This window comes from Osmerus eperlanus, chromosome 4 (assembly GCF_963692335.1).
Source record: "Osmerus eperlanus chromosome 4, fOsmEpe2.1, whole genome shotgun sequence".
NCBI lineage: Eukaryota > Metazoa > Chordata > Actinopteri > Osmeriformes > Osmeridae > Osmerus > Osmerus eperlanus.
In genome coordinates, this window is record NC_085021.1 from 14638275 (window position 1) to 14664828 (window position 26554).

The 26554-nt window shown below is 51.3% G+C and overlaps 1 protein-coding gene across 1 annotated transcript in view; it reads left to right on the forward strand.

The window, feature by feature from the left end:
- Positions 1-26554, forward strand: part of camta1a (calmodulin binding transcription activator 1a) — a 267228-nt gene that overhangs the window by 99391 nt on the left and 141283 nt on the right. The window contains 1 exon segment of the mRNA XM_062459401.1: positions 8575-8642. Within this exon segment, the coding sequence (XP_062315385.1) occupies positions 8575-8642 (68 nt within the window).

Here is a 26554-nt window from a genome sequence, read left to right on the forward strand (position 1 = left end):
GGATTAGAAATGTGCTGATCTGAGCGAGAGGAACTTTCTTTAACCTCGCACCAACACAGGCATTGTATTGTATGTCTGTAAGATCAATGCTCATCCTTTACACACGCGTGTGTGCGCCGACGCACACACACACGCGTTCAAATGGAGGCGTTATTTCACCGAGAGCCCAGTAGGTAGTTTTAGGTGGAATCTCGGATTGAAAGTTAGAAATTGGTTTCACGCAAGGGTGCCCCAGTCATTTGCCGACTGAATAGTGGAACTCAGTGGATAATGCAGGCACTAATTGATTCTGGGGGGCTAAAATAAATAGTCTCGAGTTACATGAGACTCATGCCACTGATTTGGGTGTTTCGGGAGATGGGGGACCCTCTGCCCCTGGCTCCCTCCTAAGAAGAGGCCTTCAAATGAAGGCTGACATCCCTTGATTGATGCGAGGAGAGCGGTGACCTTATAGAGGCTACTGTCCCATCGGTTTTGACTGACATTGATGGTCTTTGACTCTCTGGAGGATCTGACATTTAAACATGTACCTCCAACATAAAGCCTCAACAATCCGCCTCTGGTACTTTGTTATCACAACCCATTCAATCATCATCCGCATTTATCGTCAGTAATGGAGAGCATACTTCTGAACTGCGCTCGGTCTCTTCAGAATTCAAGACAGAAAGTCAAACTGTTGGTGAGTCATGCCCCTGTCTACAGTAGCTCCGCCAGATGATTGAGATGCACCTCTCCTCCACAAAGTTTGACAGAGGTTCCCGGAGTTTGGCTCGGAGGCCGTCGAGGAGGGGAGTTGTGTCGAGGAGAAAAGTACAGCCTGGAACAGCCTGGCGTCTGGCTGCTGGGGGGCGGAGGAAGGTCGGCGTCATGGCGGCTTGTACGTCCACGCTTCGTTCTCCTTGGTCGGTCTGTCAGCGGGGGGACGGACACCCTGCGGCACTCATGATGAAGAGGACGTGGCGTGTGAGCGCCAGAGGTCAGACCGCCACGGGGTGCCAGGAAGTGAACCTGGCCGCGCCCCGCGGAGCCGTGCACGGCGTCGCGTGCTTACGACTAATGAAGCTCCACTCACCCTCGCCAGGACCAGACTCTCGCCCCACACTTCCCCGTTCCTCCTGCCGGTTGGAGATGGAGCGAGGGAGGAGGAGAACTCGGTGATGGAGAGGGTGACAGAGAGGGAGGAGGCTATAGAAAAGAAATGGAGACCAGAAGACGGATAGAAAAAGACCGGGAGAGAGAGAGAGGAAGAGAGTGTGTGTGTTTGAGAGAGAGATAGAGAGAGAGCGAGAGAGAGAGAGAGAGAGAGAGAGAGAGAGAGAGAGAGAGAGAAAGTGAGAGAGAGAGAGAGAGAGAGAGAGAGTGGGGTAATAGACTCATTACAGAATACACCTCTCTCAAGGGTAAAGCAGTAGGAGGTCCCGTATGGGATGTACATCAGATAGCTTAGGGAAGTCCATGGCTCCAACCACTGGGTCACACCACTGCCTAATTACGGATGACAGAGACAGATGCCTTTCATTCCATTCACTTTATGTCTCTTTCACATCTCTCACACAACGACAGACACACACCCACACTAACACACACACTAACACACACACACACACCCACACACACACACAGACATGTCAGATCCTAGATCCATTCCCATATAAACCCCTCTCCTCCTTCCTCCCAGTTTAACGCCCGCTTGATCATCCCACACTCTGTCTCTTTCTCCTCCTCCTCTCATTCTCGTTCCTCCACTCAATCTGTCTGCCCTCAGCTCTGGTCTCCTCACTGTCGGTCTGATGGTTACATACACAGACAGCACACACACACACACACTTAACACACACACACACAGAGACACACAGTCACACACACACTTAGTGGGGGAGGGTGGGGGGCGTGTCCAGTAGTGGTGTGTCCACAGTGCTCTCACAAGTCTAAATGATGACATTCTCTCAAACAACAGTTCCATTTCCATCCCACACCGGCGTCATGGCACCAAAGCCAAAACAATCTCACCGAGTGCCAACTCCTTCTCTCTCCAGTCGCCTGTTGTCCTCCCCTCCTCATCTCCTACCTGTGGGACCAGCAGTCTATCCAGCCACCATTTTGTCTTGCTCCTGCTCCAGAGTGCGGGGGGCCTGCCACGGTAAACAAACTGAAAGCAGGCCTCTGTAGCATTGATCGCGGGCGCAGGGAGGCATGCAGCGGTGAGAAGAGCAGTCTTCCCAGGAGAGACGCTCCTCTCCCAGCCTCTCCTATAGAGGACCAGCATGTGAAGCAGAATGTGAAGAAAGGCATTGACCAGCAACTGGAAAACATCTAAGCCATTCTGGATCAATGCAGAATTGATCCCTGTTCTATGTATAATGTAGACTTGTGGGCGCCCAAGCTGCTCCTCTGCCCCCACCCTCTCCTGCTGAATGGGGGGGGGGGGGGTGCACTGGACTTCGGGATGGCCACGCAGGTGAAACAGCCCGAGGTGTGTGTTTAAACTTACAGTAAGGCCTTTATAGATGAGCTGAACTTGTCTGTCCAGAAGCCAGGGGAGATGCAAGAGAGTGCATACCTCATTCCACCTGTGGCTGCCTTGTGTAGCTCACCTGTCATGGCGCTCATCACGCCGTGTTATCTGGGCAGAAGCTACAGCGGGTGAGTCCTCAGAACCGGTCAGAACGTGGACGTGAGTGGGGTGGGGGTGGGGGTGGGCAAAGAGCATCACTGGTAGTGTAGAAGAAGCAGAGCAGTAAGCAGAGTTCACCCAGGACTGATCACTCAGGCCGGGATGCCAGCGTCGTCGTCCCCGGGCATCTCCCGAGCAGCAGGCATTCCCGAGGAAGCCCCATGCAGAGCTTAATGAGCGACGGCATGCTGAGAGAGGCCATCTTTACACCCTGCTCAGGGACCCCGTACAGCAGTCCTGCTTCTCTCCAGCAGATGCCAAGTACAGCCGTCAACAGCTCCATACACTATTGTTACACCTCTCCCTCCATCCCTCCATCCCTCTTCCCTCTATCTCCATCCCTCATCCTCCTCTTCCCATCTCTCCATCCCTCTCCCTCCAGTCACTCATCGCTCTCTCTCCCTCCCTATAGTGGTATCGTTGTCTCTGTCTGAGCTGGAGGTTACACCGCCTAGAATCCTCCATCCTCTCTATCCACCTGTGTTTAAAGGAGTAACATGGCCGTGTGAGATTATATGGATAGCACCATACTGTATATATTTATTGGGAGGACATTAAGGATTCATGAAGTGAAAACACAAAAAAAACAAGCACAACGATTCAGTTAGGGGGCTGCACTTCGCTAGGATCGAACTGAAGCCCAGTTTTTAATCACAAGACCTTCACAGTTGTCCTGTTTCAAATGCATTTGTCTTCGGCACAGTCATACTTTATCTTCTCTCACTTCTTTTTCGATTATTCCCACCTTTTTCCCCCTCTCCTCTTTAGCTCAATTTTCTTCCCTCCCTGTCACTGGTGTCTAATTCCACCTGACAGTGTCTTGTGGAGTCCCAGGGTGGTGATGTGCAGGCTAGCCCCCCCTTCCTGTTCCCATCCATTTGCTCCTGGCCCAGAGCAGGTCAGGTTCCTGGGCCTGCCCCTGGAGGAAATATCAGATGGCCTGTCTCTGTGAGGGCTGGGATCGCTGGTGAGCTGGGTGCTCATGAAGGCTCCTCTCTCCATATCCCTCCTCCCCAGCCCCTCTCACCCATTCTTCTCCACTTCCTGCTTTCAAGTGCAGGCCAAGGTCAGCACTTTGAGGAAGCCCCCCCCCACCCCCCCTCCCCCAGAAGGCTGGCTGCAGGGCGCTTTGTCCTCTGCCCTGCTCTAACCTGGCTCACAAGCCTCCCAGGGTTTTTCTTCTCCTTGCTCCATCATATTCATTTCATTAGGCAGAGGCTTTTACTGCAATCAATACCTTTACTAAAGTTGTTTGTTTCTGATAGCTGTGCGTTTACATAACTTTTCATTAGCGCCATACGGCCCCAACACTAACGGGAATACTACTGTAGTGTTACTGGGTACAATTATCCATAGTTGTTGATTGTGGAATCCCTTTGTGAATAGATGATGCGAGCCCGTATTAAGGGAATACAGCACCAGTGTCTGTAGTGTCAGTAGAACTGTGTCATAGCAGATGTTTGAGCTTCTGAAACTACGATTAGACAGTCACACAACGGCAAAATCCCTTTTGTATTCAAATAGTCGAGCGGGGCGTGCGTGCCTCACACATCCCTCCCCCAGGCACCATCACCCCGTCCATCTCTGTCTCTGTCAGATCAAATACTGGGAGCAAGCAGGAGAGAGAGAGAGAGAGAGAGAGAGAGAGAAGAGAGAAGAGAGAGAGAGAGAGAGAGAGAGAGAGAGCGAGAGAGAGAGAGAGAGGGAGAGAGAGAGGAAAAAATCAAGAGGGGGGGTGGTGGTGGGGGGGGAACATTATGGATGGTGTTTAGAGACAGGTGTCTGATGTGCCCTGAGATAATGCCAAAAGACTTGTATCTCTCCTTTTAATGGAACGGCGACAGTTGTTTGGAGTGATCAGGACTGTCATCCCACACGCTGGAGCGTTGATCCTCTCAGCGCGGCTCTTCGCTCTCATAAATCAAGGCACCTGGAGCAGGAGAGGAGCAGCCCCACACAGCCCCGGCTCTGGGCCAGGTCCGGGGCCATGGGGCCAGCCTGTCAAGGGCTCGTATGGAGACAGTACAGGGCAACACAATGTGTGAAGGCCTAATAGTTGCTGTCAGATCAACTCCACAAAGAGATGTCCCCGTCTCCCAAATAGTCATTACACCTGATTCTGAGACAACCAAAGATGGCTTTGAGGGGTGGGAAGGTGTTGAGGGGGGGGGGGGGGGGGGGGTCAAACGATGTTTATTTCCTGAGTGCTGTCTGTGGCAGCCTCTTTGCCTGGTGCCAAGAACGGAATGGGGTGAATATGTTAGTGTCATCTCCCATTTCAAATAGGCAGACATTTCAAAAGCTGATTCTCTCTGGAGAAAATGTTGCACTTCCACAGTGAAAATATCATCTGAGAAGCGATACAGTAAAAGCCAGTCATCTCAAAATGAATTCTCTCTTTTTCGGAGGCTCTCACCTCAGTGTTTAGGAGAGCCAGACACCACTGCCTACTGGGGGGGGGGGGGGGGGGTGGCGGTGGGGGGGGAGACAGGTGGTGGGAGAAGGAGGGGAGAGAGACTCGCTTGATGAGTGTAGGAATGACACTTCATAAGGAGCAAGTTAATGATATGCCAGGATGAGACAGGTAGCAGTAATCAGATTCTCTGATTGTAACACAGCCTTATCAGGAGACTGGAGAGGAGGACATACACACACACACACTCACACACTCACACCTAGATGGCTGTGTCATGTTGCAGAGCGGGCGGCTGTACTACCGGCGGGTGTCACGGCTTTGGGGAGACAAAGGAGACAAATGAGATTGCTGGTACCCTGCAAACAGCTCCAGGTTGCTTGCCTCCGGAGAATGAAGGGGCCTCTTTGCATCCGTCGTGTCAATTAGAGTGGCTAGTACTCATACTCAGGCTGTTTCCCATCTAGTTTACATTGATTTGAGGTGTTTACCTTGCGCTCTGAAGGCACTTTACCTTTCCCTCAGTCGGATAGAGTCAAGCAGGTCTTTTTCTGCCGCTAGTTAAAGCCCCAGCTCTGGAGGGGAGGGCTGTGAGGCAGGTAAGTGTAGACTCCTGACAGCCTTGTGGGACTGAGGTGGAGACTCACTGTACTGTACCATAATAAGAAGCCCCTCCTGATGCTTCCTGTGTGTGGGAGTCGGGGCAGCAGACAGTGAAGTCAGCAGATAGAGTCCCGAGCCTGTTGACACCTGCTGGCTTGACTTTGATGCACCATCAGCGATCAGCACTGTGCTCGGGCGCTCCGCTCCGCTCGGCCCACAGCCGCGTTCAGTCAACCTGAACGCACACTAGCCTCTCATTACAGCGCCCAAACTAACTTTGTCTCTCTGCAGCTGTTTAACGGCCGCACGGCTGTTTTTGTTTGTTTTCTCGCCGTAAGATTATTGCACCTTTATGGTTGATCGGGGGGTTGGAATGATCCCTGGCATCTGTTCAGAGAGGGGTGGGGGGTGGTGGTGGTGAGGGATGGGGGGGAGTGGGGTGGGGCAGAGAGAGGGAGCGTGAGCGAGGTAGAATCTCCACTTGTCTTTTATTAACCGGACCAATCGGGCATTGGTGCTGGTGCTTGTGCTGGCCTGTGGACTTTTAAGACGAGAGTGATGGAGAGGGCTGTGTGCTAATAAGCACAGAGGTTATAGCGAGAGGTTACTCATGTACATTCATTCCTCCCAAAATGAGCTTGCTGCCTCCGCCGCTGTTGGAGCAAGGGAATTAATCCAGTCACTGCACCTTTATTGTAATTTAGGCCTACTTCCAGCTTCATGCTGAAAAGTTACTTTTTTAAGACCGCTGGTGGTATACGGCAAGCTTATGTTTTTCATTCTTTTTGTACAGTATAGCCTGTTTTTCTGCCATACATCTTTGTGGGCCATATGTGAATATTGAACTACAAAGTATACTTGGTGCCAGCGTCTTAGCTGACACAGTGAGTGTAACACTTTCTCTGTTTTCCGTGTGATCCATATGCTTTTTTCTTCACTGGTTGTTCTCCGGAGTAGAAGGTTTTGGCTCATTCACTCAACAAAGCTGTGCTCTGTGGGTGTTGATATTCCTCATTTTATTGTGGATATTTGCTGAGCCAAAAAAGGCCTGCCTCCTGAAGTTCTAAAAGAGAACAGGAGCAGCCCTCATCTCCTCTTGACAGCCTCCTCCCTCCCCAGCCTCCCCAGCCTCCACCCACTTCATTCAGACTCCGTCTTGTCACGCCGTGGCCGCCTCCGGTCGTTATGGCAGACGAACAGGAAGTTAATCAACGCTGCATTATCTCCCATCCTGCACCTGGAGGCGAGGGTGCCAGTCATGCTACCCCCACCCCAGCGGGACCCCTGCCAGCCTGGGAGCCCCTTGCGCCCCGGTGCCCCCGGAGGCCCCTCGGGCTGCCAGTGTGTGCCAGGGCACACTGGTGACATAGAGCCAGGGGAGCCCGCTGCTAGCCACAGATTTACTATGGTGGCCATGTGCATGTGTGTGTATATGTGTGTGTGTGAGAGAGAGAAAGACAGACAGAGAAAGAGAGAGAGAGAGAGAGAGAGAGAGAGAGAGAGAGAGAGAGAGAGAGAGAGAGAGAGAGAGAGAGAGAGAGAGAGAGAGAGAGAGAGAGAGAGAGAGAGAGAGAGAGAGAGAGAGAGAGAGAGAGAGAGAGAGAGCAAGGAGATTTATGGGTCTGATTGTACCTCTTATTGCTGCTATTTTAGTCCAGGCTGACATTATTGCTGTTGACATTATTGCCCCATGTGGACAAAAAAAGTAACAACACGTTGGTAGACCTACAGCACTACAGGCATACACTCGATTTATTGACACAAACTCACACACACACACATTTAGAAATACTAACATACCAATATGTGCACACACAAATACAAGTCTGTAGATGTTGAAAAGATGATATTATTGGGGCAGACGTCTCCAGGTCTGTCTCTGCCTCCCCGTCTAGCTCGGTGTGACTGTCAGCAGCTGACAAATGCTCCGGCTGAGGAAGGAATTGCTGCCTGTCACTGGTAATCATTAGGTTGTCTGGCAGCATCCAAAGTGCTTTTATTTCTGTCCATTGGTTTGGTGGGAAAATAGGAGGGTAAGGTCTAGCCTGCCTTACCCCAGTGGGAGAATGACGCAGGAAGCAGCACGGTCAATGACAACCGTGTCTGCAGTAAGCTGTCCCTATCTACTTCAGGGTCTGGAAACTAGTGTCTATGTTTACACGGTAGTCCATGGCCTCTCTGTGTACGCTGGTGCTCTGAGCACGATGTGTCAGTTGCTCTGTGAGCGAGGCGTGGCTACGATTTGCAGGTTAAAGACGGGATTTGGTCCGTGCAGGAGTGTCAAGGTCAGATCAAAGAGACTTTGGGGAGGATCGGAGCGAAAATGTTAAAAGCCGATCATGCCGAAACATCGAGGTGTCAGTCTTCCTGAGAGCACCTTGAAGTGTTCTGAGGAGAACTTGATCAAAGCGTGCTTAACAAAGATGGTCTCAGAAGATGGTCTGACCTCAGCTGCATGAGGTAGTCCGTCTCAGTGCTGCTTCTTCACCTGCCTCCAAGCCTAGCTCTGCCCCCTCATACCCCCCCATACCCCCTCATACCCCCTCATACCCCCTCATACCCCCCCATACCCCCTCATACCCCCCCATACCCCCTCATACCCCCCCATACCCCCTCATACCCCCCCATACCCCCTCATACCCCCCCATACCCCCTCATACCCCCTCATACCCCCCCCCCCCCCCGCCCAACACACCCTCCACACGTCTCCTCTGTGTTTGTGCCACTTGTTTGACTGTCTGAATATCAATGAAGCCGTCTCACCCGCGTATTAGAACCAGCACCACACCGTGATTAAAGATGACATATCTAAGCCTCTCTCTTTGCTCTCTCATCTCTCCCCTCCTCTCCTCTGCCCCTCTCTCTCTCTCTCTTTGTTTCACAGGAGATTGCAGCCTACTTGATAACGTTTGAAAAGCATGAGGAATGGCTAACGACATCCCCTAAAACAAGGTAAGTGAGACACTTCCTGTGGAAAGAGCCCAAACAAGATAAGTTCACGGAGAAGTGTGTGAAAAAACGAACCTCCACAACCTCGACATTTTCAATAAGAGGTATTTTGGCAGGCAGTTTGCAGCAGTCCCTAAAGTACAGCTCAGCCTCGCACAACCCTCCCGATCAGGGTGAGATGTTTGATATTACTAGCTGCTGATGGCAGTTTGAGAAAACTTTCTTCACCTTTCAGACAGGCAAAGGGATATGAGTGTTGACTAATAATTGCTTTAAGTGAGCCAATTAACACAACATGCACTGCTGTGGTCTCTGCTGTGTGAATGAGATGCTAATGTGTTGGTATCAGTCTGCACATTCACAACCACTGGAGACCAGGGTGTGCTCTCGCATGGGAATGGGAATGTCATTAAGATATAGCCTGAAATAACTCACAAATCTTTGAGTTTTGTTATTCACTTATATAGCCCTGGGTTGTGTCAAACAAGAACACAGACAGACATGTCTAATCAACTTGTGTTCCTCTCTGGCTGGTGAAATAGAACGTCAAAAGTATTCTGATGTCATTTCCAGGTTGACAGTTTTGAGCTCTCATACTGTGTATCTGGCTGTGAGTTCGATTACCTTCCCATCTCTGACACTGTCAGCTCTTTGTTTGTTTAGCTTTGTCTAATCTCACAGTGCTGGACAGCTCTGGGATTGACTTTTCTGGCCTGCCTCAGACTATATGTCCACCTTGCCATCACAATCTCACACTTTGTAACTGGACAGAATGAAAACAGTCTGCTTACACACATACACACGCACACACACACCCACATACACACACACACACATACACACACACACACACACACACACACACACACATAAGCACATACACATACACATGCGTTCTAGCACACACACACATATCCACTCTGTGTTGTGTATCCTCCTCTCTCTTTTTGCACCATCTTTTGTGTTAACAGTACTCATCCATGTGTAATGTACCTAGGGCAATCTGACACAGAGCCCATCCCTCTCCTCTCTTCTTCTTTCCTCTCCTCTTCCTGCCTGGGACTTTAATAATGGCTCCACATAAAGACTGCCAATTATAAGCCGTTTCTCAGTGTAATTGTGGAAAGTGGCCCAGAGACTGCCCTTTGCCTCTTTTTTTATCATGAAGAACCCTTTCCCTCTTTACCCCCAAAAAGGAAATTCCACAAACCAGCTCCCTATGTCGTAAGATACGGGTTGCATATTTGACATTAGGCACTGTGTTATTACTCTCTCCAGGAACAAGCGATACTGCCGGCCCTGTTATCTGGTTAAAGTAGAATAAATGAAATGAAAAATTCGAAATTAAGTCCCAGCATTAGGGTGCTCCAAGAGAACAGAAGCATTACCACAGGGCCTGATAGAACCCTGCTATGAATGGCTCTTGAATTAGTCTTCTTTACTCATACTGCAAGACCTGGCTCATCACCCAGCTAGTTGAAGTGGCCATGGTCACATCCTGCTCATGATCCTTTTCTGGCTGTGGTTGGCTCTAGTGGACATCCTGGAGTATCAGTGGCTGTCACCTGTCAGTCTGTCCCAGCTCCCCAGGGTCCTAGAGCCCAGTGGTCGACCTGCTGTCATGATCCATGTGTGTTTGCTGCTGCCTCAGTGGACATGGCACTGAGCGATGGGCCCGGCAGCCCCTCAGAGCAGTGGACAGGAGCAGAGCTGCACTTCACATGGATGAGAGGAGCCCTTATTGCTGCTGCGTTTATGGGAGGCAGGAAGGATGTGTGTTTGTGTATGTTCATGTCTGTGTGTGTGTGTGTGTGTGTGTGTGTGTGTGTGTACTTAAAAGGAAATTGTGAGAGAGTAGTTGTGAAGTGTTGAGCATAAAGTGTAGTGATGGATGGAGGGAAGGGGGCAGGATGTGTGTGTGTGTGTGTGTGTACTGTGTGTGTGTGTGTTTTTGTGTGTGTGATTGATGGAGTCTGATTGATGGCTGGCCTTTATGTGGATCTTTTGGCTCAAGGTCAGAGGTGAAAGGTCCCACAAGGGAGAGAACTGTGGTTATGGGCTACGCAGCAATTTGTCATTGCACACCTGGTGTGTGTACATGTATGTGAGTGTGTGTGCGTGCGTGAATGTATGTCTGGCTGTGTGTGTGTGTGGGTGTCATAGGCAGCAGGGTAAGCAGGGTAATTTTCCCCAGCCTGGAAGGCTCTCTGAGCGGGCTAGGGAGCAGAGATAAGTAGCAGGTCATGCATAGACAGCGAGTCTCTGCATGGCTGCACCACATGTGTGTGAGCACTCTGACACACACGGGTCGTAAACATGCGTGCAGGGCCGAAGGAGCTGACGCCAGCTGTTTGACCAAGGTGACACGCAACCCAGGACATGCCCTGAATAAAGATGACGCACTGTCAACAAGGAAGATTAGAAATTAGCCCAATCATGGATGTGCACACATGGATTCATTAGTGCCATTATGCACTCCCCGCGTCGGCCTATATTATCAATATCAGCGCCTTGTGTTTGGGTCAGCTCCTGTTAGTTTATCCTTCCAAAACCCCTGCCAGGGGAGCGGTGGATGATTGATATGGCCAGTCCTAGTAATACACATTCCCTTTCAGATAGGAAGTGCAACAGCGCTTAAAATCAATAGCAGCGCTCTCCCACTGACTGCTAGAACAGCACTACAGCTAATTCAGGCCGCACCTGTCAGAGACTGGAAAATCTTTCCCAACTCAGGCCTTACACTTTAATTTACACCCTCTGCCAGCCTGGCTTCCATTCCCATTAAAGGGAGAGCCTGGCATTATGGCTTTAATGAAGGCCACGGCCAGGGGGGTGATTTAAGATGGCCGTTACTGCACACCTCTCCTCTGTGAGGGGGGAACAGTCTTAAAGGGACAATTAGGATTTTCCCCTCCTATGTGAGTGCAGATGGCCATATTCATTCTTTCTTTTAACCTTTTAAAGAGCGGCTATCACTGGAGCCCTAGGACTGATGGAAGAAGGAATAGAAGGGAAGGGGAGAGGGAAAGGAGATAAGAGGAGAGGAAAGGAAAGGAAAGGAGAGGAGAGGAGATGAGAGGGATAGGAAAGGAGAGGGAAAGGAAAGGAGAGGAGAGGGGAAGGAAAGGAGAGGAGAGGAGAAGGGAAGGAAAAGAGAGGAGAGGGAAAGGAGAGGATAGATGAAGAGAGCGCACGGAAGGAGAAGAGGATGCTAACCAGCAGGGGTAGCACAGAAAGCCAGTCAGTCTAGATGACAATTGGACGGTTTAAAACCAACCTCCTACCGAGCGGCAGCCAATGGCCTGGCATCCCTGTCTGTCATGGAAGACAGTAATGAACCCTGGCGGTGCCTTTAGACTGGTTCGAGCCAGAGGAGGACAGGGGGTGGAGCTAGGTGCAGCTAGCTGATAGGCCTGCAGTGTTGTCTGCAAGGAGAGATGACCCACCTGAGTGTAGTGCAGCATCCTTCAAATGACATACATTAGTGTTTGGTGTCTGGCACAGTGAAACATGACTGTCTTCTTTTCAACTGGTTGGTTACGTGGATTGTGTCCGTTAACGACAGCCCATCACAAACACCAGCGGAGGCCAGAGTCCCAGTCCTGTTCTTTTGACCCTGATGTGTTGTGTTCCATTGTTTGTGTGTGTGTGTGTCCCTGAGTTACATTCCCTCCCTTGTTCCCCTCAGTAGTCAGTGTGAACAAACTTGGACTTATTATGGCTCCTAAAAGCTGTTGCTGGAGCAGAGGGCTGTGTCAGCTGTTCACCTCTGCTTCCAGACAAGCTCCGGACACACATACACACGTGCACACACACACACATGCCACTCTGTTATATTGAAACTATCAAGCAATAAGTAGTGTGCCTCAATGGGCCCAACAATGACAGTGAACCCAGATGCCCCTGTGTCCCAGCCCAATAGCCCTCTCTCCCCCTACTCCTCACACACACACACACACACACACATACACACCTACACACATACACACACACACACACACACACACAGTAGCAGCTCTCCAAAATGAAAGGCGGTCCCCTCAGACAACTTCCAAAGACAATGCTTTTATTAAAACCTACAGCAGCTCCGCCCCAGAGGCCCAGACACACCAACAACGCAGCAGCACTGAGAGGCCAGCACAATCTACTAATGACTGCTGCTTTGCTATTGTGTGCAGTCTTTGTGGGAATGTGTGTGTGTTTGGGTCTGTGTTTTCTTGTTCTTGCTTTAACGGGTGCGTTGTGTCCGTTAGTGTGTATGCTTCTGCATGCGTGTGTGTGTGTGTGTGAAGAACACGGGACTGTAGAAGGAGGATGTGCTTGTGCATCTGCTTGTGTGGAAGTATACATAAGCCCTGTATGAGCGTGCTCATGTGTCTGTGAAAATGTGTGCTGTTGTGCTTTGCATAAGTAATGAGATTTTAAATGTGTGTGCGTGTGTGTGGGTGGGGGGTTGGGTGGGCATGTTTGTATGTCTTTGTGAATCAGGTCCTTGTGTAAACTGATAGAAGAGCTGCCACTTGGTGTGTGTGTGTGTGTTTTTGCACGTGTGTGCTGGCGTGCATGTGTGCTTGTGTGGACATGTGATTGTATACACACATGCGAGTGCATGCCGGTGTGTGTGTGTGTGTGAGGCACATGTGTGTGTGAGGCTTATGTGTCTGAGAAGGGCGTCTGATGGTGTTTGGGCTTAATGCTTTGTGGCACTGGTTGGCTGGCAGTGGTTCAGAGGAGAGTAGAGAAGGACGAGAGGAGCAGAAGGTATAGAGGGAGAGAGAGTACGGAGAGTGCGGAAGGAGACAGACAGAGAGAGAGAGGAGGGGCAGGGGGAGAGGGAGGGGGGTTGAAGGGAAAGTGTTGCTTTTGAGACAACATAACAGTGGGTCAAACATTGGAAAAAAAATCCAATACAAGAAAGCCAACCTTGCATGCTGTTATTTTGAATAAAACATGAATTGAACTGATATATTTCAGCCACACATTTGGCATAGAAGTCCTGTATAACATGACTTCACTTTCCTTGCATATTCTTTTTGCCTTTCACTTTAAAAGCACCATCCAGGCTGTAAGTCAAGTTTAGTTTGTTCTGATGGGGCACCTTTTCCCTGGCTACTGCTTTCTGACTGGCCCTAGAGGACACTCTGTCCCTGGATGCCTCTGCCTAGCCTGGGCCCCACCAAGGACAGCCTGGTCCCGCTCTGCCCTGCCCACATGGGGCCCTCCGGCCTGGGGGACTAACCCTCCAGAGGCAGCCTAGAGGACAGGTTAGGGTACAGCCAAGTAGACAAAGAATGAGGGAGAGAAGTGAGCAAAGGAGAACATGAAAAATGGTGATTGGAGAGATTGTGAAGATGATGGAGTGAGAGCGCTTTAGAGAATGGAAACATGTCGATAAGAGAAGAGAGTGGACGAGATGGAGATGGGGAGTAATGATGGATGGAGTGAGGAGGAAGGAGAGAGGGAGGAAGATCCCACCAACAGAAAGAGGGCAGGAGAATCGGGGGGAACGGAGGAAGAATGAGCAGACAGTAAAATAGAGCAGGTAAACAGCAGATAGAGACAGAGTAAAGTGAGCGATGGATTCAATTGACAGATGGAGGGGAAAAAAGTCCTGTGGTTTTGAGAGGGAGGGAGGGAGAACGTAAACGGTCAATAGATGAGGGCTTGCACTGGGCCAAGCAGCTCAGCCTGCCAGCCAACCTGATAGTGCCTCTATGTTGTCCCCTGAAGTAATCACAGGGTGGGCCTGGGGAGGGCCAGGGAGCCTGCAGGGGACAGGGGGGCTGCAGGGGACAGGGGGGCTGCAGGGGACAGGGGGGCTGCAGGGGACAGGGAGCCTGCAGGGGGACAGGGGGCCTGCAGGGGGACAGGGGGCCTGCAGGGGACAGGGGGGCTGCAGGGGACAGGGGGCCTGCAGGGGCCAGGGAGCCTGCAGGGGGCCAGGGAGCCTGCAGGGGGCCAGGGAGCCTGCAGGGGGACAGGGGGCCTGCAGGGGGTCAGGGGGCCTGCAGGGGGACAGGGAGCCTGCAGGGGACAGGGGGCCTGCAGGGGACAGGGGGCCTGCAGGGGGACAGGGGGCCTGCAGGGGGACAGGGGGCCTGCAGGGGGCCTGCAGGGGGACAGGGGGCCTGCAGGGGGACAGGGGGCCTGCAGGGGACAGGGGGCCTGCAGGGGACAGGGGGCCTGCAGGGGGACAGGGGGCCTGCAGGGGGACAGGGGGCCTGCAGGGGGCCTGCAGGGGGACAGGGGGCCTGCAGGGGGACAGGGGGCCTGCAGGGGGACAGGGGGCCTGCAGGGGGACAGGGGGCCTGCAGGGGGCCTGCAGGGGGACAGGGGGCCTGCAGGGGGACAGGGGGCCTGCAGGGGGACAGGGGGCCTGCAGGGGGTCAGGGGGCCTGCAGGGGGACAGGGAGCCTGCAGGGGACAGGGGGCCTGCAGGGGGACAGGGGGCCTGCAGGGGACAGGGGGCCTGCAGGGGGACAGGGGGCCTGCAGGGGGACAGGGGGCCTGCAGGGGGCCAGGGGGCCTGCAGGGGGCCAGGGGGCCTGCAGGGGGACAGGGGGCCTGCAGGGGGACAGGGAGCCTGCAGGGGGACAGGGGGCCTGCAGGGGGACAGGGAGCCTGCAGGGGACAGGGGGCCTGCAGGGGGACAGGGAGCCTGCAGGGGACAGGGGGCCTGCAGGGGGACAGGGGGCCAAGGGATGGACAAAGGTCCTGGGTAGGGACAAGGTTGTTAAAGGAGAATAGACAGGGGACTTAATGAATGTTAGTTCTCATCCCAGCGGCTATATTTTACCTGGCTCATCACCTAAGGCCCCTCTTCATCAAATACAGCACACAGCCTTATTCTGTCCTCTGTGGGCTCTCGCTAACCACAACGGCTGCTACGAGGGCCATCTACAGCTGGATACACGATGGGTTTCTATTTGTTGCTCTTGACTGCCAGTGTAATTAATGCTTTCAATAACCATGTGCTGTACACATGTCAGTGAAGGTTAACCACAGTCAGCAGCACACACTAACACAACAGCTTGAGAGAAGCCAACCCAAGGCCAGCACAGGAGTCTAGCTTCGGTCTCTATGGAGATGATGGGGCTGTCTGTCTGGCCAGCTAGGTACCGTCTCTGTCTCTATGCCAACCCCTAGGTGGAGGACAAGGGGGAGGAGCCAGTGGCCGGCCACAGGAGAGCAGGGATAAATAAATAGGAGGAGGAAGTTGATGTCAAGCAGGTGTTCAAGGAGAAAGTGTCAGCCAAGCGGGCCAGGCTGGGGAGAAGTGCTGCCTCTGCAGCCTGATAATAAAGACTTAATTCAATTAGTGCTTCTGCACTGGTGAGCAGAGCCCAGGCTGGCTGTCAGAGAGCAGGGCAGAGGAGAGGTACAGGCAGGGCACACGCCCCGAGCACCTAGACACCTAGCCCTGTACTGCCATACGCACAAGCACTCACGCGATTACCCACATAAGCACACGCACACAGGCAGGCACACACACACACACACACACAGACACACACACACACTTGTGTGGACATACTTTGCAGATGTATTGTATGAGCACCCCTGGGGCACTTATACATGTAGCTGCCCAGACACTGAGCCCTGCCTACACACCTCTCCCACACACTCACTCCAAGCACACACACACACACACACACACATACATCAATTCTGTATACAGTATTATACAGTACAAAGGAACTCTAGCTCGTTCTCCATCCTCCTACTCAATTCACCTTCCTAAACCTCTCTACCTTTACCTCCTTCCCCTCCTCACTCCTAAACCTCTTCTCCCCTCCCCCTGTGGTTGTCTCCAGTCCTGTATCTAGAGTGGCTAGCAGCAGCAGCAGCCTTGTGCTGGCCCTGGTGCCTCTCCCTCTCTATTTTGAGCTGGTGTCCCACCCTGTCCCTCTGCAGGGTGCTGTCCTGTGGGCATATGGTGCAAACCGATCCCAGATCCTCGCCCTCTCGAGGGCACAGGGGGGGCCCCCTGTCAAAGCCCCCCCCCCCTCCAGCCAACAAATCCGGGGCCTATGGCTAAGGCCCGGGGCGTGGTCAGGGAGCGTCTGCTCCTCATTGGCTGCTTGTCTCAAGTATTGGGAGGGGTCCCTGGCACTGGGGAGCAGAGCTCGGTCAGCCCTCCTCTGGCTGAAACTCTGGAGGAGGAGGAGGAGGAGGGGCTGGGAGGAGGAAGGGTAAGAAGAGACAGTGAGGAAGAGGTAGAGAAAGAGGATGTGGAGGAGGAGGACAGGACATGCAGCACCAATCTCTCTGTTTGGTGTTATGTAAAGAGAAGGAGAAAATAGGTCCTGGATGGCTGCCAGAGATCTGGGTGAATCACCGGCACAGCACAGGCTTGGCATACACACGCACGCACACACGCACACACACAGACAGATATTGTGTCTTCTGGTTCTCCAGCTGAGCCTCCTGGTGCAGCAGGAGCACGGCTGAAGAGGAGATGCGTAAGGCCCTTCAGTGTGATGGGCAGGCAGCCTGGAGGTGAGGAAGAGGAGGAGAGATGGCATGTCCTGGGCTGGAAGGCCTCTCCTCACAGGTGTTTCTGTCCTCAATCCTGCTCTTTATCTCTCTTTCTCCTCTCTCCTCCACGCTCTCTCCCCACTTTCTCTCTCGTCTCTACCTCTCTTCAGCACAGCACAGAACAACATGGTATTACACAGTGTAGAACAGTAGTATAGGATAGTTCCGTACAGTACTGGTTATATTCACACAGAGGAGGCTCCATCCACTCCCTTGACTTCATCTAGCCACCAGCCAGTCTGGAAGACCATGAACCTCGAACTCCGATGGTGAGAATGCGTCTTCATCAGTTCACCCCCACTCCTTCTCCTCCCCTCCCTCCCTCTCTCCCTTCCACCCACCCACCTCCCTCCCTCCCCTACCTACCCCCTTCTCCCTGTGATCCCCTCCTCTCTGCTCCCCAGATATCCACCCTAGGCACTAATCTGTGCTCTTAATACTCTTCATATTAGAGTACATAGGCAGGGAGGGGATACGAGAGATGGAGGAGTTGAAGATGGTCGTCCATTAATTTTGCATCACTGAATTAATTAATTCAAATCGAAGTCAATTGATAAATTATTCAGGCTTTTTGTTATGTGTGTTTGAGAGTAGGATGGGGAAATAGAGGTGAGAGCCATCTCTGATTGGAAAATTAATATTCATAACGTTTTTTAAGTGATGAGGTAATGAGACTATAGATTCAAGTTTTAACAAAGCTTTAATTAAGAACCACAGAGAGACAATCCCCTCCAAACTCCTGGGGGTCTGGTACAACGGCCCACCTTTTTAAAGTGAAGTTGCTGATTTCTGGTTCCTCCACACCTCATCATCCCTTCTCTACGGCCGCCGTCTCAGCGGCCTGACTGATCGATCTTCAAACTGACATGCGTGAACCTGTAGGAGGTCCTCCAGTCACACACGTACTGCAGCTAGCGCAATTAACACACCGGAGCCACCACTCCCCTCAAAAGAAATGATAGCTTTATTTATGTGCAATTTTCCTGTATTTATAGCGCAGCATTAGCTGTAGTCTGCGGTGGGTTTGTGTCTGTGTGTGTGTAGGGGGGAGGGTGTCGAGAGTTATGACGACAGCGCTGAAGAGATTTAAAGCAGCCCTCCTGGTGACCCTTAAGAGCTGTGCTGGATGCATTAATGTGATAGCGATATGATTATGTCGGAATGGACATGAAGAGTTTCAATTATTTACAGGTGATGTGCCCGTTGAATTGGCAATGAAGTCGCTCGTAAATTACCCCCTCTGTCTAATCAAGCCTACAGTGGAATAATGAAATAAGCCCTGCCAGCCGGGAAGGGGTCTGTCTCTGTTCTGCTGCTCAGCACCCTGGGAGCCCACGTCTGAATGACATTGGTATAAAGGCTGGGGAAATCACCTGAGACTGCAGGTTTAAATCACCCCCCCTCCTCCTCCTCCTCTCCTCCACTCCCTCAAACATGAGCAGGGAAACTACAGTGGAGAACTTCTTGCCATCCATCACATAAATAAGGTTAGGGGAGTGGTGATGTTGCTGTAGAGACACTAGTGTCGTGGGGACTTGGAGACGGTCCTCTGTCAGGGCCCAGCACGGCTGTGGATTCCAGACCAAGCTGAGCCCTCCAACTGTGGCCAGGCCGCCACGCTGGTGCAGGCGGCCCACCAGGACAGCACCGTCGTCTGGTCCTGGCCTTCCGTCAGCAGCACCAGCAGCGGGGGGCGGCTCACTGACTGATGGCTTCTTCGATTAAAGGGAATTAATTGCTGAAGCGTTTAATACCATGTTTTAATGTGTCTCCAGTGAGTGTGAGACGTGCTGCATGTCTCCCTGACATGGAGGACACCTGCCAGGACGAGGGCATAGCCGCGCCCCCTCCTCCCCTCCCCTCCCCACCTCATCCCTTCCCCCCAGTTATGCTGAAGAGCCTGCACACAGCCTGACAGCCCCCCCCCCCCCAGCTCCTCTGTCGTTAATGGGGAGCTCTATCCTGAGAGGAATGCTGGCTGACCCTTCTTTACCCCCACCAGTGTTCACACACACACCTCTCCATTGTGCTGGGTTACAGTACAGTAAAGCTATTTATAGAGGAGATCAGGATCCAGCCCCTCACCAACATAATCTATAATCACCTTAGGCTCTTTGTGCTTGGGAGAAGGAGAATAGGAGAGGTGTTGGAGTGAGGGAGAGCAAGAAAGATGGGGGGGGATGAAAAAACTACAAGGCAGAGGGATAGAGAGGGAATTATGAAAACAGAGAACCACCCCCAGTTATATGTGTCTGTGTGTGTGTGTGTGTGTGTGTGAAGGAGGGGAGGGGGGGGGCGAGTAAGTGGAGGTTTGTTTGGAGCTTCCTACTTCCCTCCTCCTATTCTCCTTTCCTCTCTCCTCACAGAGAGTGAATCTGGGGTGACTGCACCCACAATTAGGGCAGGGGAGGATTAGTGGCGAGTGGGAAGGTGGTTGGGGGCTGTTCTGTGTTTGTGCTCCGGCTGTGTGCTGCTGCTCTGTGTTGTGGGGCTGGAGCTGCGCTGCTTTTTTTTTCCCAGCATGTTTTTTAAAATAGCAACATCACAAACTGCATAACAAGCTTGGATAGGCTGAGAAGAGGGTAAAATAAGGGGGTGTCCAACAGTGCTTTGTGTGTGTGTGTGTGTGTGTGTGTGCATGTGTGTAAGAGTTTGTGGTTGCATGGGTGTGTTTGTATGTGTGTGCGTGCGTTTGTTAATGCGTGCCTGAAACCCTACATGTTTTTTCCCCCTGAATGTCTTCCAGTTTCTGTCATCACGACACACATGCTCTCTGTTCTCCCTGCCCACAATCTTTAAGTCTTCTCCTGATGGTGCCGGCCCCACCACTTCGTAGTCGCAGCATCCATTCCCAGCTCCTAAGGATAGAGAGCACATAGGGAGCCTCAGTCTTACTGCTATTATGAGTTTAAGGCAGTTAAAAGCTTTTGACCATGCTGACACAAAGACACTTGAAGGTCCATAGGAGCTGTTTTCCTTAACTGACTCCTACCTTATTTGCATGCTTGTACGTGTGCGTATTTATGTGTGTGTGTGTGTGTCTGTGGATGTGTGTGTGTGACTGCCTTCTCTCTCTGTATTTGCCATGCTAATGCCAGTAACTCTCCCTCCAATGCGTTTAGTAGCAGACAGCCTTCCCCACTCCCCTCGGCTCTGTAGCAGTGTAGCGCTGGATTGGAGACTTCCCGTCTCTCCTTTCTCCCTCTGGTCACACGCCAAGTTTAAGAGCTTTTTGGAGGCGAGGAGGTGTGACCCACACCGGGACTCTCCCTCGCTCTGCTACTCCACTCAGAGTCGTGGGGCGCACACACAGTGGTAAACCAATTTTGTTTCCAATGTTTTCACATTTTTATCCAATCACTGAGCTCTCAGAGGTTCCACAAGCTGCATGCCGCTTTTATTGGGCCTAATTAAGGATCTGTGATTTAATCCCTGTAATTCAATGGAGAGTGATGGCGTGGTGTGCCGCTGAGGGAAGCTTGTCAGAGTCCCTTGGGTAAACAGTTACAGTAGTCTTCCTGTGTGAGAGGAGGACTGGAACAGTCTAGAAGAGGCTGTCTTAATCCGGTGGACTGTACAGTACACTGTAGGGCCCAGCGTGACCTATCCAATCCCCTCTTTCCTCGATCTCTCTTTCTCTCTCTCTTTCTTTCTCTCTCTTTCCTTCTTGAAGGCACACACACACAGACGTATTGTTCTCACTCCCATTTGTTTCCCTGCCAACAAAGAGCTGAAGTGGTTTCCCTTGTTAGGTTGTTTACAGAAGTGGGCTTAAATCAGTCAGGGGGAGTGACATGGCAATGGCCACTCATTCCAATGTCTTCCAGGTACGTTCTGAACCCTCCAGGGAGTCTGGAACGGCGAGCTGCACATTTGATCCTGTGATCTATCCAATCAGTGTGATTGGAGATTGATATGCAGCTCTCAGGAGTGGCTACTGAACCCTCTGGGGTGAACGAGGTGAGGGTAAATTGGCTGGCTGGACTACAGGCTGCTTTTACCAAGTACAGACAAGCAGGCAGGCTAGTGAGTGGAGCAGGCGGGCAGGCACACAGACAGGGTAGTGAGTGGAGCAGGCGGGCAGTGGACTAGCGTGCAGGGAGGTGTGGAGACGGGCAGGGCAGAGGGAAAGTGCCCAAGGACTCTGGGCCAGGGCCAGGTGACATGGTGTGGAGGAAGACAAGGGTATGTATGTGTTTGTGTGGTGGGGCTGGGGGGGGTGTTTGTGAGGGTTTGCGTGTTTCATCCCTGCATGCTCTTCAGTCATGACACATGCAAAGCTGGGCTGTGCACCCGGAGCCGACCACTGAGCCAACCAACCAGCACATTTTAATTGTTCCTTGTGTCAGAAATAATACATGTTGTTTTCCACACTGTACTGCTCACCCTCAATCCAATCCAAAATGTCCTGTCTGTTCTGTAGCTCATAACCTGTCCCCCTGATGTACCAATCAGAGAGCAGATGGTCTCAGGGGACCAATGAGGACAGGGTAGTTGATAGAGTTGGTAATAGGTAGTCCGGTTTGAGAGGGGAACCGGGTTGATGACTAATGTTCCCTGTATGGAGCACTGGTTCCGCCTGCAGCTCCCATCATGTCTCTGTATGAGTGCAGACAGTTAGGAGTTTGTGCAGGAGCCAGCCTGGCCGAATGCTTCCTACCGCTCCTATCTGTCAGCGTGTCAGGAGGTAGGGAGGAGAGAGGGGGCACTACAGGAGCCGCTCGTTACCACACACACGTCTGGAGAAAAGGAGGAGGGCGCAGACAGACGAGGGAAGCAGACCCAAGTCTGAGGGTGTACCATTTCAAATCACTGACACCCCCCCGCCCCATACCGCTCCCCCCACAAACACACACACCCCTCACCCCCCTCACCTCGGTCCAACTCTCTCAGAATTTATCACCACAAAAATGTTGACTCTGGATTTTTTCAAGTAAATACCTTAACTAATTAACAAAGTAATTAAGGCAAACAAATTGATTGATACAACATTTTGGATTGCACTTTTGCTTTTCTGTCTCTGTCAGGCTAAATTCCTCTCTCTGGGTCACCAGAATGGAAGGGAACTTGTAGCCCTCATTCTTCACTGGATCATTGATTTAGCTAAACAAAGGCCAAATTGACATTTATTCTCCTCCTGGCATTTGAGAATATTTCACACAAACAGCATGGCTAATAACACATTCAGAACGTGTATGTGTGTGTGTGTGTGTGTGTGTGTGTTCAGTATGTCTACAATTGGGTGTGTGCGTGTGTTTACAGAGTGGCACTCCTTTCCACTCTGAACACCTTGCACTCTGGCTCCTTGGCTGTCCATAGATCATTGAGCTCTTAGTAAGGGTCTGGAGAGCAGAGTGCTCCCAGTTGTGTATGGTAATTGAGCGACAGAAAGTGGCAAGGTCTGGTACAACTTCCAGCCTCCCGTCAACATCGATCCACTAAATTTATGTTGTGAGCTCGCCGTCAAATAGCCAGGGCAGAAATCAAGCTCTGCCCTTGACAATCAGTAATCTATAGCGACTGAATTAGTGTGCATTAGTGATCGGGCTTCTGTTTGGTCACCATGCAGAAACGCTATACGGTATAGGAAAGCTTCATTAGAACTGGGGAAACTTCCTCAGACTTGTCGTGCCTGGCTGAGCTAGCTGTCACTGGAGAGGCTGATAATGATGGATGTTCACCTCCAGTCCTCCAGCCCATCAGTGGACTCACTAATGGATGTCGCTTGGCCTTGAGCTCATCTAACGCTCATCAAATTTAGGCTTACATTCTGACTTGACTTACACCAGAATTTATTTAAGTGTTTCCTCAAATAGAAATGTCCTGTTTCCAATGGATGGCTCCTGTTTTCCATACAGCAACAGTATGGGCTCCAGCTGAGCTGTGCAGTGGCAGGGAGGGAGTTGGCCCGGAGAGGAGAGGTGAGGGGAGCGGGCCTGAGGTCACTGTGCTGGCCCACAGCATGGTGGGTGGGGGGTACTGTGACACAGTGCTCCAGCACCCCTAATTAAATTGGCCAGTGTCATGTAGCGTGGAAGCAAGTGGCTCAGCAGATGTAGCGCTATGTTAAACTTTATGTTGCTTGAAAATGGCTTCCGTTCCAAGTGCATTCAAGACTGAGATCGTCTGGCTGTAAAATGATCTGTTTTATGGGGCTGTTATCAGGGCGATATTCCTTAAAGATGCAGTCCTCCGTACAGTGGAATTCTCCCACTGCCGGTGAAGCAAATTGATACGTAGAGATCAACAGAGCAATGCCCTTCTTTGTGACCTTGTCTCTGCACCTGGCTGCTCCAAATCATTTTCTCCATAATGTCTGAGGAGGCAGAAACTCACATTTTGCCTGTTGGAATGTTATTCATTTCAGTTTCTATGATGAAGAGGAGAGGGCTGTGTGTGTGTGTGTCTGTGTGTGTGTAAGTTTGCATGCAGTGTGTGTAAATGTAGTGTGTGTATCTTGATCTGTGTGTGTGTGTGTGTGTCTTTTCTTTGGCTCTGGCAGTCCAGCACTGATACACGCACTGTGGCTGTGCTCCATTAGGTGGGCTGTATATTAAACAGGGGACTGACGTCAGCGCTCTGCTGGAGAACGTAGCCTGGGAGTTGGGGGGTGGAGGGGTGGGACTGTGTGTGTGTGTGTGTGTGTGAGTGTGTGTGTGTGTTTGCGTGAGTGTGTGTGTGCATTGGGGGGGGGGTCTCTGTTGCTTCTGTTTTATTCTTTAATGTCCTTATTGTCCCTCCCCAGGGACTCCCCCTCCTCCCCTCTGGATTTGTGGTCTGCTGGAATCTATTGATCAGCCTGTGAACGCTGGCATCTCTGAAGAGGGGGGCGAGAGAGGGAGGGGGCTGCTGTGTGTAGTGGAGAAAAGACCAGCAGAGAGAAAGCAAGAGAATAAAGGGCTCTGGCTTTTTGCCTGGCTATATTAAAAACTTTAGGTCCAGTTTATTAGTCGCACTGCCAGTGCTGTTTTATCATGTTGCCATGGACATTTAACTCCACGTGAGCTGAGCTAGTCTGTGTGTGTGTGTGTGTGTGTGTGTGTGTGTGTACACGCATGTGAGCCTGCTTGCATGCATGTGCGCGTCATGTGTTTGTGACGAGGCTGTGATTGATTGTCAGCCATGACCACTTGGCTTTATAGCTGAGCTGAATCGCCTAGAGGCTAGTAAATAACCCCAGCTTGACTGTAGAGCTGGCCCCAGGAGGGGGCTCATCAGAGGGAAGGCCCATGTCGGAGATGACACCACCGGCCTGGAGGACCATGGCCACCTGGGGGCTGGAACAGAAGGTCAGGAGCTCATGGTGATGACATGCAGTCTGAGTCGGGTTGATGTGACCCATGTCGTTTCTCCAGGCTCAATGTGTTGAACAGGCAGCTCAGGCAGAGTGTGGATGTGCTTGTGGATGTGCATGCGTGGAGGTGTGCAGACGACTTCTTATAGCTACATGTGTGTGTGTGTGTGTGTGAGTGAGTGAGTGTGTGTATCTTAGAGAGCATGTGAGCTGTTGTTGAGGGAGGAGCAGAGAGGCTTCTACAGTTCTTCTCTCCCTGGAATTGTTCACCTACCAGTCCAACACGTCCAGGTGACATTCCCCACACAGCACCCAAGACACGACAGCACACAGCCAATCACACTATCAACAGGGCCAAATACCCCATTGTTATAGTTGGAGAAGGACCGCTACTAGCTCGAGCCATACCTGGAGGCTGGTGGTGATATCTGTACTGGATGTGTCTACCATGCTGTGGGCTGGTGGTGATATCTGTACTGGATGTGTCTACCATGCTGTGGGCTGGTGGTGATATCTGTACTGGATGTGTCTACCATGCTGTGGGCTGGTGGTGATATCTGTACTGGATGTGTCTACCATGCTGTGGGCTGGTGCTGCTGTCAGTGCTGCTACCACACAGGCCCTTCCTCCCCTGAAACAAGAGACAGCAGAAACAAAACACTGGCCCGCACCAATAGATTCATATTTTTTATGTACATGTATGTGCACATTTAGATTCATAAGAGTGGGTGCTCCGTCGATGCTGTTTCCTAAGGACCTCCAGCCCCCGATAAAAGGAGAAACAAGGCAGGAATAAGAAGTTCTAGAAGATGAAAGGGCTGAGAGCAGCAGAAGGGTTCTGTCAGGATCATCTCTGGGTTCTCCTGCTTCTAGATGGAAAGAAGTCGGGATGGGTGGGAGAACATACCTACACAAAATGATATAAATTACCTCCGTCATGGTCTATATGGTTCAATTTAATGTGCTTGTAATGATAAATGATTTTGGTTATGAATCCACAGTAGACCTGAGTGCGGTCTGAGCAGCAGGACTGCTAGAACAATTGCAGCTGTCTCCCGGGGCTGTGGCCATTAGTCAATAAATTAGAAAGTAATTAGTTTCTGCTTCTGTGGCTCTATTTGAAGCGCTTCACACACGTGTAATGAAAATGTATTGGGGCTGTTGATCCGGAGGAGAAAGGAAGGTAGAAGATTTGCAGCTTGTGATTCTAATGCAGGATGTCCATCTGTTGCCGTTAGCGACAGGTAAAGTTAGGAAAGATGACCATGGAAGGCTTCACCAGAGAGAGAGTAAAGAGAGAGAGAGAGTATTGTTAGAGTCAATTAGCTCATAGCTATGAATATTTTACTGTCTTTAGATACTTAATATGAAGCCGCTTATTTAGAATTCATGGATTGAAATGCTTGAGTAGCCTTAACAAGACCTTTAGAGGGAACAGCTAAATGAACCTGACCGTAATCAACCTCTGCCATGTGCAGCTCTCCGCTGCTTTATTCTGCTGTGCTTTTTCCTGCTCTCTTCTGCTCTATTCTGCTATATTCCGCTCTATTCTGCTCTGCTCTATTCTGCTCTATTCTGCTCTATGCTGCTCTACTCTATTTTGCTCTATTCTGCTCTATTCTGCACTGCTCTATTCTGCACTGCTCTATTCTGCTCTATTCTGCTCTATTCTGATCTGTTCTGATCTGCTCTATTTTGCTCTGCTCTGCTCTAGTCTGCTCTGCTCCATTCTGTTCTATCTACTCTACTGTACTCTCATTGTACTCTGTTGTGCTCTGCTCTGCTACGCTGTGCTCTGTCTGCTCTGCTCCCTCTGTGTGTGTGTTTGTCTGTGTGATGATGCTGATTGCGATGGTGGGTGTGATGATAATAACACAGGCCTGTCAGGCGTGCAGACAGGCTTGCTCCAGCAGAGAATCCCAGAGCACCATGCTGATTGACTTCCTCTTTGTTCTTGTAGCGTCTGTGTTTGGGCCAGTGGCGATGTCCTCGTTCTGCATAAAGGCCACTACGCTTAGCCAGACTCCTTTACCTGGGGAAGAGAGAAAAAACAGTCTGATTATACGCGTCAGGTTTACCTAAT